Raw genomic sequence first — 15,693 nt, forward strand, 5'->3', positions numbered from 1 at the left:
ATGTACGCTTACTACGCTGCACCTTGGTCCAGTTCTTACGACGGCCGTGACATGTGCTCCGCTGGCCTCTCCTTAAAAAACACTCCTTAACTCTTGGAGTCCCATGCAGGAACAGCTACACTAGAATAGCTTGCTGGACATCATTTCTTTAGCATTTCTTATACCAATAGACTATTCGAGGAGAGATTAGAATGATGAAGATAAGTACAACAATGTATTTCATTTAAATGTTGAAAGCAAGGAAGGAATGAAGCAACAGAGAGAGAAAGGTAGGCTAATAACAGAGGAAATATTATGAAAGGTATGAGTCAGCCTATTAATTATACAAATAGGCCTTATTATATTTCAAAATTAAAATCAAATTCACTAGCCTATACTTGTAAATTTGTTGGCAGCGTGTTCTCTTCTACTTTATCATGGTTTGAACAATGTGCGTAATTTCAATCCATATAATTCAGCATGTTAATGTAGGGCTCATAAAATGTATTTAATTACTGGATCATCAGACTCAGGTAGCATCAGGTTTGAATTTTCATGCTGATCAAAGCCCTAATAAAACCCAGACATATTTATATGCTTCATAATGCTTTTGAATGACACTTCCGGTTTTGTTGGGAAATACTTGGTTACCCAGGAGAAAAGTGATTTATTCTCAGGATGGAACATTTGTAAAATACAGGGAAAATATTCAACCCTAATGTGTAACTCTACTGATAAGAGACAGGCCTGGAATAGTGGTGCTGTCAGCAGTTGTCAGTCACACGCTCTTCTGTCAATATAGGAAGTAGGAGATGTGACTATGCTACAACAGCTGACCCCAGATCAGAACATAGGGTTTGTAAATAGCTGTGAGGGCTCATTAGCTCTGTCACTGCTAGCAGGGGATTGAGTGGTCGGAGGGACAGTCAGTAGGTAACAGATCTACATGATTTTTCCAGACCTGGGTTTAAAATAGTATTTGTGTTTTCTTTCAAATATTTAGGGTCACTTTATTTGGTTTCCACTGCGTAATGAACCAATGGAGTAGTCCAAAAAGGGCAACCCCCCCCAGCTGGAGTTTTAAGGCTGGTGGAGGATGGGATAGTAGAGGACGAGTGTTGTGTTACAACGTGGGATGTAGTAGTAGTACCTGTGTGTCCTTTGAAGGTGGTGACCAGACTACAGCTGTCCTGCTCCAGCTTCAGGATGGTCACCTGACCAGAGTGGTCACCCACAAAGGCGTGCCTTGTCTCCACATCAAATCTGGGAGAGGTTGTGTCAAGGACGGTCTCCAGCAAAAACATGACAGTGGCAATGACTGATTTAAAGAGGCAATCTGCAGTTGCTACATTCATTTTTGGCTATATAAATGAATGATATGTACCCATAGATTATTGAAGAATATAACGTATAAATGCCTCATGACCTTAGTTCAACTATCGTACCACATCAGAACTGAAAATAATGAGCTTGTTTGACTCCAATGTTAGTAAATAAAGTAAATGTATTTGTTTTTTAAAGAACATGGTTAAAACTATAATTGTGATATCATGAATGGTCAGTCCTTGCATCCATAGCTCTGTCTATGAATTTGAGAGTAGTTACATTTCTAATCTTTTTACCTAAACATGGGCGGGAAAATACTTTATTGTTTAACTACAGATTGCTACTTTAACTGAACAATTTGCATCTGAGCAACTTCACACACATTTACTCTATTCTCAAAGTGTTACCTTGTTGAAACCTACTGGATCTGATCTGAATGTGGTTCATTCTAGTCAGAGAAAGGTTGACTGCATATCCAACAAAAACTAAACATCCCATTTCAGTAAACTTACCACAACAATCAACTGTTCATTAGCTACAAAATCATATATACTTAGTCTCTGAGCTCAAGAGTCCTTTCAGTGACCTTCTGAGGGCGCAGCCAGGAACACAGTTCTCCCTGTGACCTGGATACAAGAGGCCAGAACAATTAGTCAGAGAGAAAAAAAGACAAATCTTCTCACTTAGCATAATGTAATTTCTCCTTCTTCTGAAAAAGGTTGCTGTACTAATCTGACCCTAGGCCAACTCAGAACTCTGGCTGTTATGGAGAATTAGCTGGATGACATACTAAAGAAAATACACGTTCCAAGTCGATTTCTTTAAATTTCAACAATTTTGGACAGTGCCTCCTTTAGGTTTGTAATAAGGCAAACAAAGCAAAAAAAATGGCTGCCATATGAATGATGTCAGCTGAAATCCAATGTCGTTTTGCTGTATTTAACATGGGAAGTGTTTATCCCTGGCTTTGAAGAAGCAGTCAGTCTTATGACCTCACAGAGCTGGTTGGTATTGAGTGCCCTCCACAGTGGAGTGGACTCAAACCATTCCTCTCGCCATTACAGAAAACTCTCTGGACCGTTGCCTTGGTGACCGCATGACTGAAGGCTGTTGTTAGCATCCCCCAATAAGAAAAACTACTTGGATGCTAATCTGGCTCCCTCTCTGGTCTACCCCACAGCGCTTCGTTGTTATAAAAACATACACTTGTTTGAGGTGAAGGAGACAGTCAAAAGCCATTACCACTTGAAATATGTTTTGTGGCTTTACATTTCACTTAAGTATCTGTTAAGATAAAGTGCCTTCAGAAAGTATTCATACCCCATGACTTATTCCACATTGTTGTGTTATAGCCTGAATTCAAAATGGATTAAATGTATTTATTTTTTCCTCGTCCATCTACACACAATACCCCATCAGTTCCAATTGGCTCATTCCCCAGGTTGTCAACTTACTGGGTAAAATTTTAAGGGTTAAATAAACAGGTGAAAACATGTTTTGACATTTTTGAAAAAGGTACTGAAAATGAAATACAGAAATATCTCATTCACATAAGTATTCACACCCGAGTCAATACATGTTAGTCTGCGTAAGTCTCTAGGAGCTTTGTACAGCTGGGTAGAAAGATATTTGCCCATTCTATTCCAAATACTTCAAGCTCTGTCAAATTGGTTGTTGATCATTGCTAGACATTAGACAACCATTGAAGTCTTGCCATCGATTTTAAGGCAGATGTACAGTACCAGTCAAAAGTTTGGACACACCTACTCATTCAAGAGTTTTTTATTTTAACTATATATTTTTTTTACCTTGTAGAATAATAGTGGATATCAAAAATATGAAATAACATATGGAGTCATGTAGTACCCCAAAGAAGTGTTAAACAAATCAAAATATATTTTATATTTGAGATTCTTCAAAGTAGCCACCCTTTGCCTTGATGACAGCTTTGCACACTCTTGGCATTCTCTCAACCAGCTTCACCTAGAATGCTTTTCCAACATTCTTGAAGGAGTTCCCACATATGCTGAGCACTTGATGGCTGCTTTTCCTTCACTCTGCGGTCCAACGCATCCCAAACCATCTCAATTGGGTTGAGGTCGGGTGATTGTGGAGGACAGGTCATCTGATGCAGCACTCCATCACTCTCCTTCTTGGTCAAATATCCCTTACACAGCCTGGAGGTGTGTTGGGTCATTGTCCTTTTGAAAACCAAATGATAGTCCCACTAATCGCAAACCAGATGGGATGAGGTATCGCTGCAGAATGCTGTGGTAGCCATGCTGGTTAAGTGTGCTTTGAATTCTAAATAAAATCCCTGACAGTGTCACCAGCAAAGCACCACCACACCATGATTCACGGTGGGAAACACATATGCAGAGATCATCCGTTCACCTACTCTGCGTCTCACAAACACACGGCGGTTGGAACCAAAAATCGCAAATTTGGACTTAGACAAAAGGACAGATTTCCACTGGTTTAATGTCCATTGCTCGTGTTTCTTGCCCCAAGCAAGTCTCAGCTTCTTATTGGGGTCCTTTAGTAGTGGTTTCTTTGCACCAATTCGACCATGAAGGCCTGATTCACACAGTCTCCTCTGAACAGTTGATGTTGAGATGTGTTTGTTACTTGAACTCTGTGAAGCATTTATTTGGGCTGCAATTTCTGAGGCTGGTAACTCTAATGAACTTATCGTCTGCAGCAGGGGTCTTCCTTTCCTGTGGCGGTCCTCATGAGAAACAGTTTCATCATAGCGCTTGATGGTTTTTGCGACTGCACTTGAAGAAACGTTAAAAGTTCTTGACATTTTCCGCATTGACTGACCTTCATGTCTTAAAGTAATGACGGACTGTCGTTTCTCTTAGCTTATGAGCTGTTCTTGCCACAATATGGCCACGGTATTTTACCAAATAGGGCTATCTTCTGTATACCACCCCTACCTTGTCACAACACAACTGATTGGCTCAAACACATTAAGGAAAGAAAGAAATTCCACAACGTACTTTTAACAAAGGCACACCTGTTAATTGAAATGCATTCCAGGTGACTACCTCATGAATCTGGTGGAGAGAATGCCAAGAGTGTGTAATGCTGTCAAGGCAACGGGTGACTCGGCCACTCAGGAACATTCACTGTCTTCTTGGTAAGCAAATCGTGTAGATTTGGCCTTGTGTTTTAGGTTATTGTCCTGCTGAAAGGTGAATTAATCTTCCAGTGTCTGGTGGAAAGCAGACTAAACCAGGTTTTCCTCTAGGATTTTGCCTGTGCTTAGCGCCATTTCTTCTCCCCAGTCTTTAACAATTACAAACATACCCATAACATGATGCAGCCACCACTATGCTTGACAATATGGAGAAAGGTACTCAGTCATGTGTTGGATTTGCCCCCAACACAACACTTTGTATTCAGGACAAAAAGCTTTATGCTTTGCCACATTTTTTTCAATATTACATTAGTGACTTGTTGCAAACAGGATACATGTTTTGGAATAATTACAGATAATTGTATGTGTGGGGTACAGATGAGATAGTAATTCAAAAGTCATGTTAAAAACTATTATTGCACACAGGAGTGAGTCCATGCAATTTGTGAGATTATTAAGCACATTTTTACTCCTGTACATATTTAGGCCTGCCATAAAAGGGGTTGAATACTTATTGACTCAAGACATTTCAGCTTTTCATTTTTAATTTATTTCTAAACATTTAAAAAAACATTATTCCACTGACATTATAGGGTATTGTGTAGGCAGGGATTTTTATTTTATTTAATACATTTTAAATTCAGGCTGTAACAACAAAATGTGGAAAAAGTAAAGGGGTGTGAATACTTTGAAGGCATTGTACAGTCGTGGCCAAAAGTTTTGAGAATGACACAAATATTAATTTCCACAAAGTTTGCTGCTTCAGTGTCTTCAGATATTTTTGCCAGATGTTACTATGGAATACTGAAGTATAATTACAAGCATTTCATAAGTGTCAAAGGCTTTTATTGACAATTACATGAAGTTGTTGAAAAGAGTCAATATTTGCAGTGTTGACCCTTCTTTTTCAAGACCTCTGCAATCCGCCCTGGCATGCTGTCAATTAACTTCTGGGCCACATCCTGACTGACGGCAGCCCATTCTTGCATAATCAATGCTTGGAGTTTGTCAGAATTTGTGGGTTTTTGTTTGTCCACCCGCCTCTTGAGGATTGACCACAAGTTCTCAATGGAATTAAGGTCGGGGGAGTATCCTGGCCATGGACCCAAAATATCGATGTTTTGTTCCCCCGAGCCACTTAGTTATCACTTTTGCATTATGGCAAGGTGCTCCATCATGCTGGAAAAGGCATTGTTCGTCGCCAAACTGTTCCTGGATGGTTGGGAGAAGTTGCTCTCGGAGGATGTGTTGGTACCATTCTTTATTCATGGCTGTGTTCTTAGGCAAAATTGTGAGTGAGACCACTCCCTTGGCTGAGAAGCAACTCCACACATGAATGGTCTCAGGATGCTTTACTGTTGGCATGACACAGGACTGATGGTAGCGCTCACCTTGTCTTCTCCGGACAAGCTTTTTTCCAGATGCCCCAAACAATCAGAAAGGGGATTCATCAGAGAAAATGACTTTACCCCAGTCCTCAGCAGTCCAATCCCTGCATCTTTTGCAGAATATCAGTCTGTCCCTGATGTTTTTCCTGGAGATAAGTGGCTTCTTTGCTGCCCTTCTTGACACCAGTCCATCCTCCAAAAGTCTTCGCCTAATTGTGCGTGCAGATGCACTCACACCTGCCTGCTGCCATTCCTGAGCAAGCTCTGTACTGGTGGTGCCCTGATCCCGCAGCTGAATCAACTTTAGGAGACGGTCCTGGCGCTTGCTGGACTTTCTTGGGCGCCCTGAAGCCTTCACAACAATTGAACCGCTCTCCTTGAAGTTCTTGATGATCCGATAAATGGTTGATTTAGGTGCAATCTTACTGGCAGCAATATCCTTGCCTGTGAAGCCCTTTTTGTGCAAAGCAATGATGACGGCACGTGTTTCCTTGCAGGTAACCATGTTTGACAGAGGAAGAACAATGATTCCAAGCACCACCCTCCTTTTGAAGCTTCCAGTCTGTTATTTGAACTCAATCAGCATGACAGAGTGATCTCCAGCCTTGTCCTCGTCAACACTCACACCTGTGTTAACGAGAGAATCACTGACATGATGTCAGCTGTTCCTTTTGTGGCAGGGCTGAAATGCAGTGGAAATGTTTTGGGGGGATTCAGTTCATTTGCATGGCAAAGAGAGACTTTGCAATTAATTGCAATTCATCTGATCACTCTTCATAACATTCTGGAGTATATGCAAATTGCCATTATACAAACTGAGGCAGCAGACTTTGAAAATTAATATTTTTGTAATTCTCAAAACTTCTGGCCACAACTGTATGTGGCATAGCAACATCATGTGAATAGCATAGAAAGAGTAGAATAGGTTGTTTCTAACTGATGAAGGATACTGTAGTCCAGAGACCCAGGCTATGGTGCGGTATAACCCCAGCTGTGTTCCACTCTCAGAGCAGTGCCAGGTGAGGTTCTTGTCCTGTCCTGTACTAAGGACCCACTCCATCTCCAACACAAACAGCACCACTGTCACTTTGCCCTGGTGGGCTAAAAAACACACACACATGAAACACGTCATGATAATAAAACCATTTTAAAAATACAGGTAAATATGACCAAACATAGTATACAGTAGATGGACTGGTTCTTTCCATCCTCAATCTTAGCTTATTGCTTTTAGAGGTCTTGCAGATAAAACCAAGCAAAGTGCCATGAAGATAAAAAAAATCCATTATTTTGACTGGTTTAATCCCTTCCTGCCATTGACCGGAGTCAGCTGAGTCACACAGAGAACACAGCCTGTGTCTACACTTCCCTTCTCACCTTCATAGGTTCTTTCCGGGGTCATCTTGTTGTAGTCTTCAGACAGGATGAACTCCTGAAACACAGGAAGTATGTCACTCACTGATTTTACCAATAAGTAGCGCAATATTTATTTCATATGGGACATACTTTTGGGACAAAATTGCCCAGCGCTTAAAATAACCTTACGATGAGCCCTAAGCAAAAAGTGCTTAGCTTTAAAATGATATCCATGTTATTTTTAGACAGGCAATGTATTCTGCAAATAAATCCCATAATCTACACATAATGACAAAGGTTTTACAGCACCCCAGGCCTACACATCCAATGAGATCACCAATTACAAAAATGTGAGGGCAATTATTCTATAACTCGCTTCAATTTCCCAGTGAAACTGCATGGGTGACCAAGCCATTCCTGAAGATGAAAGCATATTTACTATCCCAGTGTTGATTGATCCACCTAACTGCTTAGCCAATCATGCAAGAGATTACTCAGAGATGCAAACCCTCTGGGAGTATCGATCAGTGCTGGGTGTCTGGAGAAGCAAAGACTCGGTGAAAGATTAACACACAGTAGCTACTCAGTGACCCGCTGATGTGAAACCATGACAACCAGCCCCCAATCTGACCCTGGCACTGGGGTACAAGCTTTGGTAGCCATATGCGTGTCACGATTGAGGCTGGATGCTAAGTAGAAAAGTATGTATGTAACGCCCATTCTTGAGTGTATGTTAAAACTACAGAAAATGTCACTTACAGAGATGGTTCCATTCTCCATTCCCACAGACAGCCTCCTGGTCTCTGGGTTAAAGGACATACAGGAGCATGAAGCTACAAAAAGAAAGAAATGACAAGTCTAAGAAAAGTTGGTGTGTATATAAGTGTGTGGGGGCAAAAAGGCACAATGAAATATATCCTAACCGGTTGTGTACTTTATTAAAACGAACAGATGCTAAAACAGATTCCATACAGACAGAATAGCTAACGACAGCTCACAAAATGAGGCCAATGGAGTTGCTAGGCCTAGATGCTTAACTCCATGCATGCATAAGTAGCTAATGAGAGATGAGTACTAACCTGGCATAGTGTGATAGATGCTGGGCCAGTACTGGCCACTGTCTCTCTTCAACCATATCCGGATCGTCCTGCGGGTCAGATGCAAACTTTGGTAACGGTATTACGGTAAAATCTCCCTTAGGTTTTTATGCGACCACGTTTCCCAAAAACTCTTAAATATCTGCTCCGAATTAATATCAAAAGATGTCTGCAGAAAGAATGGGGTGTCAGCTATAACATGGCACCTTGAGTTTGGAAAAAAAAAACAGCAATTTTGTTGAAGTGGATTTAGACCCGGTAACGAAATTGCATCATGGGTCCCTGATCTGTACTACACAGAAATTCATAATTACAGATCATCACCGATCCGCCACCAAATTTCACAGTGGGTGCGAGACACTGTGGCTTGTAGGTCTCTCCAGGTCTCGCACCCACTGTGAAATTTGGTGGAGGATCGGTGATGATCTGGGGGTGCTTCAGCAAGGCTGGAATCGGGCAGATTTGTCTTTGTGAAGGACACATGAATCAAGCCACGTACAAGGTTGTCCTGGAAGAAAACGTGCTTCTTTCTGCTTTGACAATATTCCCCAACTCTGAGGATTGGTTTTTCCAGCAGGACAATGCTCCATGCCACACAGCCAGGTCAATCAAGGTGTGGATGGAGGACCACCATATCAAGACCCTGTCATGGCCAGCCCAATTTCCAGACCTGAACCCCATTGAAAACCTCTGGAATGTGATCAAGAGGAAGATGGATGGTCACAAGCCATTAAACAAAGCCAAGCTTCTTGAATTATTGCACCAGGAGTGGCATAAAGTCACCCAACATCAATGAGAAAGACTGGTGGAGAGCATGCCAAGACGCATGAAAGCTGTGATTGAAAATCAGGGTTATTCCACCAAATATTAATTTCTGAACTCTTCCTAAGTTAAAACATTAGTATTGCGTTTGAAAATTAATATAAACTTATTTTCTTTGCATTATTCGAGGTCTGACAACACCATATTTTTGTTATTTTGACCAGTTGTCATTTTCTGCAAATAAATGTTCTAAATGACAATATTTATTTGGAATTTGGGAGAAATGTTGTCAGTAGTTTACCCAAACACATACCTATAAATAGAAAAACCAGAGAAACTGATAATTTTGCAGTGGTCTCTTAATTTTTTCCAGAGCTGTATGTGAAAATGGAGCGTTTTCTATGTTTTGTGGAAAAAATGAGGGGAATATAAGTGTTAACAATTTCATCGTGTTATTTTAACCAATTAGAGTAGGCATTGCCTACTAAATTGGTTGATTCTGTCATTGGAAACACTTATCTTCCTCTATCTTTTTTAATACCAAACATAGAAATGTGCAATTTTCACATACTGTATAATGTTGGGCTGGTGAGATGATGAATATGAAGTTGAACATTTTTGAAATTTCCCTTTAATAATTCATAAAGAAAATGAACACGAGTAAAATCACAATAACTAATTGATAGGTCTATCATTACTTGTTACTTATGTGACCTTTGAATGACTGGAATGAGCATGAGGTTGAAAATGTGGGAATTTTATTACACACTAGAGAGAGATGACCAGTGGGCTTTCATGTCAGCTGACTGACAAGCCCGGTTGTTTTTATGCAACGTCTGCATGACAGTATATCAGTGGTCGATAAACAGACATACAGTGTAGAAGTCAGGTTTCTGATAAGATACATCTCTCTCTGCCTCTCTCAGCGGGGTGACATTGGTACACATCAAGACCAATGTGTACAAGTCTAACGGAGCAAAGACACTAGGTGACCATGACCAGCCAGAAAGAGCCATGACGACATGCTGCAAATAAAATAAGCTCAAGCTGACTAAACTCCATGGTGTAGGAAGTTTCTGATGACCTCAACCAATGGAATTGAGCAGAGACCAGGCTTTGTGGAATTCAGCTTTGGATACAGCGATTTCACCCAAGGTCAATCCTTTTTTTAAATTATTATGAAATGCTTGTGCCTAATCTTGTCTTCTGTAGTTGCATGCCTTTGTTTGCTGAAATCCATACTTTTTCAATAAATGCTACTCAAATATAGCATTTTGGGAAAAAGATATTTGCCCTTTCAGATTCTGCATATTTTTTATACTGAATGTAACCAGATCTTCAACCAAAACCTAATATTAGATAAAGGGAACCTGAGTTTACAAATAAATAAAATAAGTGTTTTTTTCTGTTATTTAACAAATTTCTGCAACACCCAATTTCCCTGTGTGAAAAAGTAATTGCCCCCTTACACTCTCAATAACTGGCTGTTCCACCTTTAGCTGCAATGACTGCAACCAAATGCTTCCTGTAGTTGTTGATCAGTCTTTCACATCACTGTGGAGGAATTTTGGCCCACTCTTGCATGCAGAACTGCTTTAACTAATTTTTGGATTTTCAAGCATGAACTGCTCATTTTAAGTCCTGCCACAACAACTCAATTGGTATTAGGTCTGGACTTTGACTAGGCCATTCCAAAACGTTACATTTGTTGCTTTTTAGACATTTACATGTAGACTTGATTGTGTGTTTTGGATCATTGTCTTGCTGAATGACCCAGCTGCGCCTCAACTTCAGCTCACAGACAGACGGCCTGACATTCTCCTGTAGAATTCTCTGATACAGAGCAGAATTCATGGTTCCTTCTATTAAGGCAAGTCGTCCAGGTCCTGAGGCAGCAAAGCATCCACAAACCATCACACTACTACCACCATGCTTGACCATTGGTATGAGGTTCTTACTGTAGAATGCTGTGTTTAGTTTTTGCCAGGCATAATGGGACCCATGTCATCCAAAAAGTTTACTCAAGTTTGCAAAAAAAAAAAAAGCACCTGGACTCTTGGAAGAATGTTCTATGGACAGATGACTCAAAAGTATAACTTTTTGGACGATATGGGTTTTGTGGAAAAATATACAGCAATTGATACTGCATTGATTCCATGTGTTATTTCAAATAGTACAAATAAAGAAAAACCCTTGAATGGAGTAAGTGTCCAAACTTTTGACTGGTACCGTGTGTGTGCTACATATATTATATAAAACATACACAGTTGAAGTCGGAAGTTTACATACACCTTAGCCAAATACATTTAAACTCAGTTTTCACAATTCCTGACATTTAATCCTGGTAAAAATTCCCTGTATAAAGCCAGTTAGGATCACCACTTTATTTTAAGAATGTGAAATATCAGAATAATAGTAGAGAGAAGGATTTATTTCAGCTTTTATTTCTTTCATCACAATCTCAGTGGGTCAGAAGTTTACATACACTCAATTAGTATTTGGTAGCATTGCCTTTAAATTGTTTAACTTGGGTCAAACTTTTCGGGTAGCCTTCCACAAGCTTCCCACAATGTTGGGTGAATTTTGACCCATTCCTCCTGACAGAGCTGGTGTAACCGAGTCAGGTTTGTAGGCCTCCTTGCTCGCACACGCTTTTTCAATTTTGCCCACAAATTTTCTATGGAATTGAGGTCAGGGCTTTGTGATGGCCACTTCAATACCTTGACTTTGTTGTCCTTAAGCCATTTTATCACAACTTTGGAAGTATGCTTGGGGTCATTGTCCATTTGGAAGACCCATTTGCGACCAAGATTTAACTTCCTGACTGATGTCTTGAGATGTTGCTTCAATATATTCACATAATTTTCCTCCCTCATGATGCCATCTATTTTGTGAAGTGCACCAGTCCCTCCTGCAGCAAAGCACCCCCACAACATGATGCTACCACCCTCGTGCTTCACAGTTGGGAGGATGGCTTCTTCCCTCGTGGCTTCTTCCTTGCAGAGCGGCCTTTCAGGTTATGTCGATATAGGACTCATTTTACTGTTGATATAGATACTTTTGTATCCGTTTCCTCCAGTATCTTCACAAGGTCCTTTGCAGTTGTTCTGGGATTGATTTGCACTTTCCGCACCAAAATACGTTCATCTCTAGGAGACAGAACGCGTCTCCTTCCTGAGCGGTATGACGGCTGCGTGGTCCCATGGTGTTTATACTTCCATACTATTGTTTGTACAGATGAACGTGGTACCTTCAGGCGTTTGGAAATTGCTCCCAAGGATGAACCAGACTTGTGGAGGTCTACAATTTTTTTCAGAGGTCTTGGCTGATTTCTTTTGATTTTCCCATGATGTCAAGCAAAGAGGCACTGAGTCTGAAGGTAGGCCTTGAAATACATCCACAGGTACACCTCCAATTGAGTCAAATTATGTCAATTAGCCTATCAGAAGCTTCTAAAGCCATGACATCATTTTCTGGAATTTTCCAATCTGTTTAAAGGCACAGTCAACTTAGTGTATGTAAACTTCTGACCTACTGGAATTGTGATATAGTGAATTATAAGTGAAATAGTCTGTCTGTAAACAGTTGTTGGAAAAATTACTTGTCATGCACAAAGTAGATGTCCTAACCGACGTGCCAAAACTATAGTTTGTTAACAAGAAATTTGTGGAGTGGTTGAAAAACGAGTTTTTATATGACTCCAACCTAAGTGTATGTAAACTTCCGACTTCAACTGTATACACACACACACTAGTCTAAGTGAGGGAGGGGTAAACGGTGGGACAGATGTGAATGATCATTATGCTCAGAGCTTAAATTTATCAATCTACACATTGGTTGTTGTATGACAGTACAGATGCTCATTCTACTTTGTTTGATATTCTCCCCATTGTTATTGATTACTGCATTGTTGGGTTTACAGATTGCAAGAAAGGCATTGCACCGTACTTGTGGACGTGACATTCTACTTGAAACATGTTTAACAGATATCTTGCTTGTCTGGATGGCCTCTTCTACTCCTCTTCTGACCAATTAGTCTGTATATAATGTAATCACACACACAGTTTAATGTTGTGTGAAAAGCACAGATGCTCATTCTGTTTTAGTTTGATATTAATAGGCATATTTTTTTGCCACTTAAGATATGCACCTACTGTAATGACACCTGCTTGTATGAAATATTATACCTTCGCTGCTAAAACAAAAATTGGGCCAACCAAGAATATTTTGGGGAAGTGGTTTGTTGTGCACACATTTATGAACACCTGCAATCTCACCTTTGCTAGAGTAGCTCGGGAAGGTTAGCCGCCACCACACACACTTTGTGTAGCCTAAGGGAGGGGTAAATCTAGTGAGTCTAGCATAGAAGGTGTGGGAGGAGCTGCGAATGGAAATTTCCCCATTGAAAGTCTATGGCCTTTGGAATGCATTAAATTGTATGCATATTTTGCTATGGTTTAAAAAGTAGAAATAGTATCAAAAATATTTTGTCAGATAATCTAGTCTGAAGTAGTCAGTAATGTTAGCTTGGTGTCTCTAGCTCAAAGTTTTTTGAGCAGGGGTGGGCAAAAGAAAAATAATATGAGTATGTTGACTCAAATTACATAAAAGTTGCTGTTATAAACACACTAAAACCCTAAAAGTATTACCTCTGGTTAGTTGAGTAGCATATGTGTGTGATTAATTGCATTAGGTCAAAATAAATAACTTGAATGTCAATGATTTATTGTGTACAACATGAAATGTGCATAAATTAACAGCTAATTTGCATATTAAATGACAATGTGCACATTTCATTTATTTATCCTTTATTTAACCAGGCAGGTCAGTTAAGAACAAATTCTTATGTACAGTGACAGCCTACCCAAGCCAAACCCAGATGACGCTGGGCCAATTGTGCGCCGCCCTATGGGACTCTCAATCACGGCCGGATGTGATACAGCCTGGATTCGAACCAGGTACCAGGTCTTGCAATGAGATGCAGTGCCTTAGACCACTGCAGAATTTGGGAGCCCAAATGCATACATATGTATTTAATCCCAATTAATTTTAAAATGCACATTGTATAACCCTGAATGTCATTTTGATAGGAAATTCATATCCTGAAATGTTTGTTAGTTAATCTGAGCCCACCTGTGTCATTTTGGTGCCATTTTTGTTAAACACTTTCTCTAGCGACCTTTGACCCAGAATTCAGACACACAAATTGTATTATCACAGCAATGGTAAGATTTTCTTCAACTGTATTATTGACTGTATCTTTTGTTTATTCCATGTGTAACTCTGTGTTGTTGTATGTGTCGAACTGCTTTGCTTTATTCTTGGCCAGGTAGCAGTTGTAAATGAAAACTTGTTCTCAACTTGCCTACCTGGCTAAATAAAGGTGAAATAAATTACATGCATGAAGCAAAGTGTACTATGCTTCTGAGATTCTGTTGTATCATTGGGTATGCTCAGTTCAAGCGATGTTCATTTTACCCCCCCCCAACACCCTACTACAGAGGACAAACATAAGAACAAGGTAAGCGTTATATATATATATATAAAGCTTACCTTGTTCTTATGTATATATATATATAAAGTATTAACCTTTACCGAATCGATGTCGTCGAAACTGAATTACACAAAGCCTGGTCTCTGTTCAGCTCCGTTTGTGGAGTTAATAAGAAATGTTATTCACCATGGAGTTGAGTTTAGTCAGCTAACGTCACATAAATAAACTAGAGCAATGACCGAGCGGTCTGTTCAGAGGGAAAACCCACTGAGCGATAGGGATCTTATAGCATCAGTAGCGACATGTTTGCATAGAAATTGTGCAAAATGCATGTAACATTGTAAGGTTAGCTAGTCACATATTTGAAAACATGGCCTCATAAAAGGGTATAGTAAAGCAGTATCATCCTACCTGTCATCAGACACGCTGATCACCCCGTCCTCCTTTGGAATTATAACCGCCGTGTTCACAACATCTTGGGAAGCCTCGATTTTATTGAGCAGAACAGGCGTCCGAGTCTGCGGTTTGGGTTGTATTTCTGTCGCCATGCTGGAGGTATAGCTCCTTCGCCAGTTTTGGCTCTCCGTAACATAACACCCTAGTCGAGCCGCATAGGTATTCTAGGTTGTAGTAGCTAGAAACTGTTTGAACACAGCGACCCGTGTGTTGCAACAGCCAAAGATGCTGCTAGTCAGCTGACAAGACATTCACCTACTACGACGCCCATGTTCGAATCATAGACATGCGCGAAAAAACTAGAACGCAAGGCTACCGGAAGTTGCAATATTATTAATGTTTTACTTGTTACTGTATATACAAATGATTAAAACAAAATAGAAATGAGCACATACCGATGAAATCACATCAGTTATGTGATATTCATCATTCTTACTATGTAAACAGTTCTGCAAAAAAATGCTAAATAGAGAGCAATATTAATGGCATATTTTTGTAGGCACTAACGGAGGCAGGCTAACATTTGCAATGGCTCATAGGTCAAAGCAATGACGTTTTTTAAAAGCCTATGGGGAAATGCAAAGCCGGAGGTATTTAGCTCCTTCGTAACATAACACCCTAGTAGAGCCGCATAGGTGTTCGAGGTTGTAGTAGCTAGCAAGCTAGAAACTGTTTGAACACAGCGACTCGTGT

General features: G+C 40.1%; 1 protein-coding gene across 4 annotated transcripts in view; it reads right to left on the minus strand.

The window, feature by feature from the left end:
* LOC120058388 (WD repeat and FYVE domain-containing protein 2-like) overlaps positions 1-15,273 on the minus strand; it is a 29,540-nt gene extending 14,267 nt beyond the window's left edge. For 3 of the 4 annotated variants that reach the window (XM_039007016.1, XM_039007017.1, XM_039007018.1), the window contains exons 1-6: positions 14,956-15,273; positions 8,271-8,338; positions 7,951-8,024; positions 7,213-7,267; positions 6,786-6,936; positions 1,130-1,242 (exon numbers count right to left, since the gene is read on the minus strand). In XM_039007016.1, the coding sequence (XP_038862944.1) occupies positions 1,130-1,242; positions 6,786-6,936; positions 7,213-7,267; positions 7,951-8,024; positions 8,271-8,338; positions 14,956-15,092 (598 nt within the window). In that variant the 5' untranslated portion in view covers positions 15,093-15,273. Of the gene's footprint in view, positions 1-1,129; positions 1,243-6,785; positions 6,937-7,212; positions 7,268-7,950; positions 8,025-8,270; positions 8,339-14,645; positions 14,744-14,955 lie in introns of those variants that run through there. The other variant, XM_039007019.1, reaches the window with a different exon arrangement.
* Positions 15,274-15,693: the final 420 nt, after the last annotated feature.

The sequence above is a fragment of the Salvelinus namaycush genome, chromosome 13 (genome assembly GCF_016432855.1).
Source record: "Salvelinus namaycush isolate Seneca chromosome 13, SaNama_1.0, whole genome shotgun sequence".
Lineage (NCBI taxonomy): Eukaryota > Metazoa > Chordata > Actinopteri > Salmoniformes > Salmonidae > Salvelinus > Salvelinus namaycush.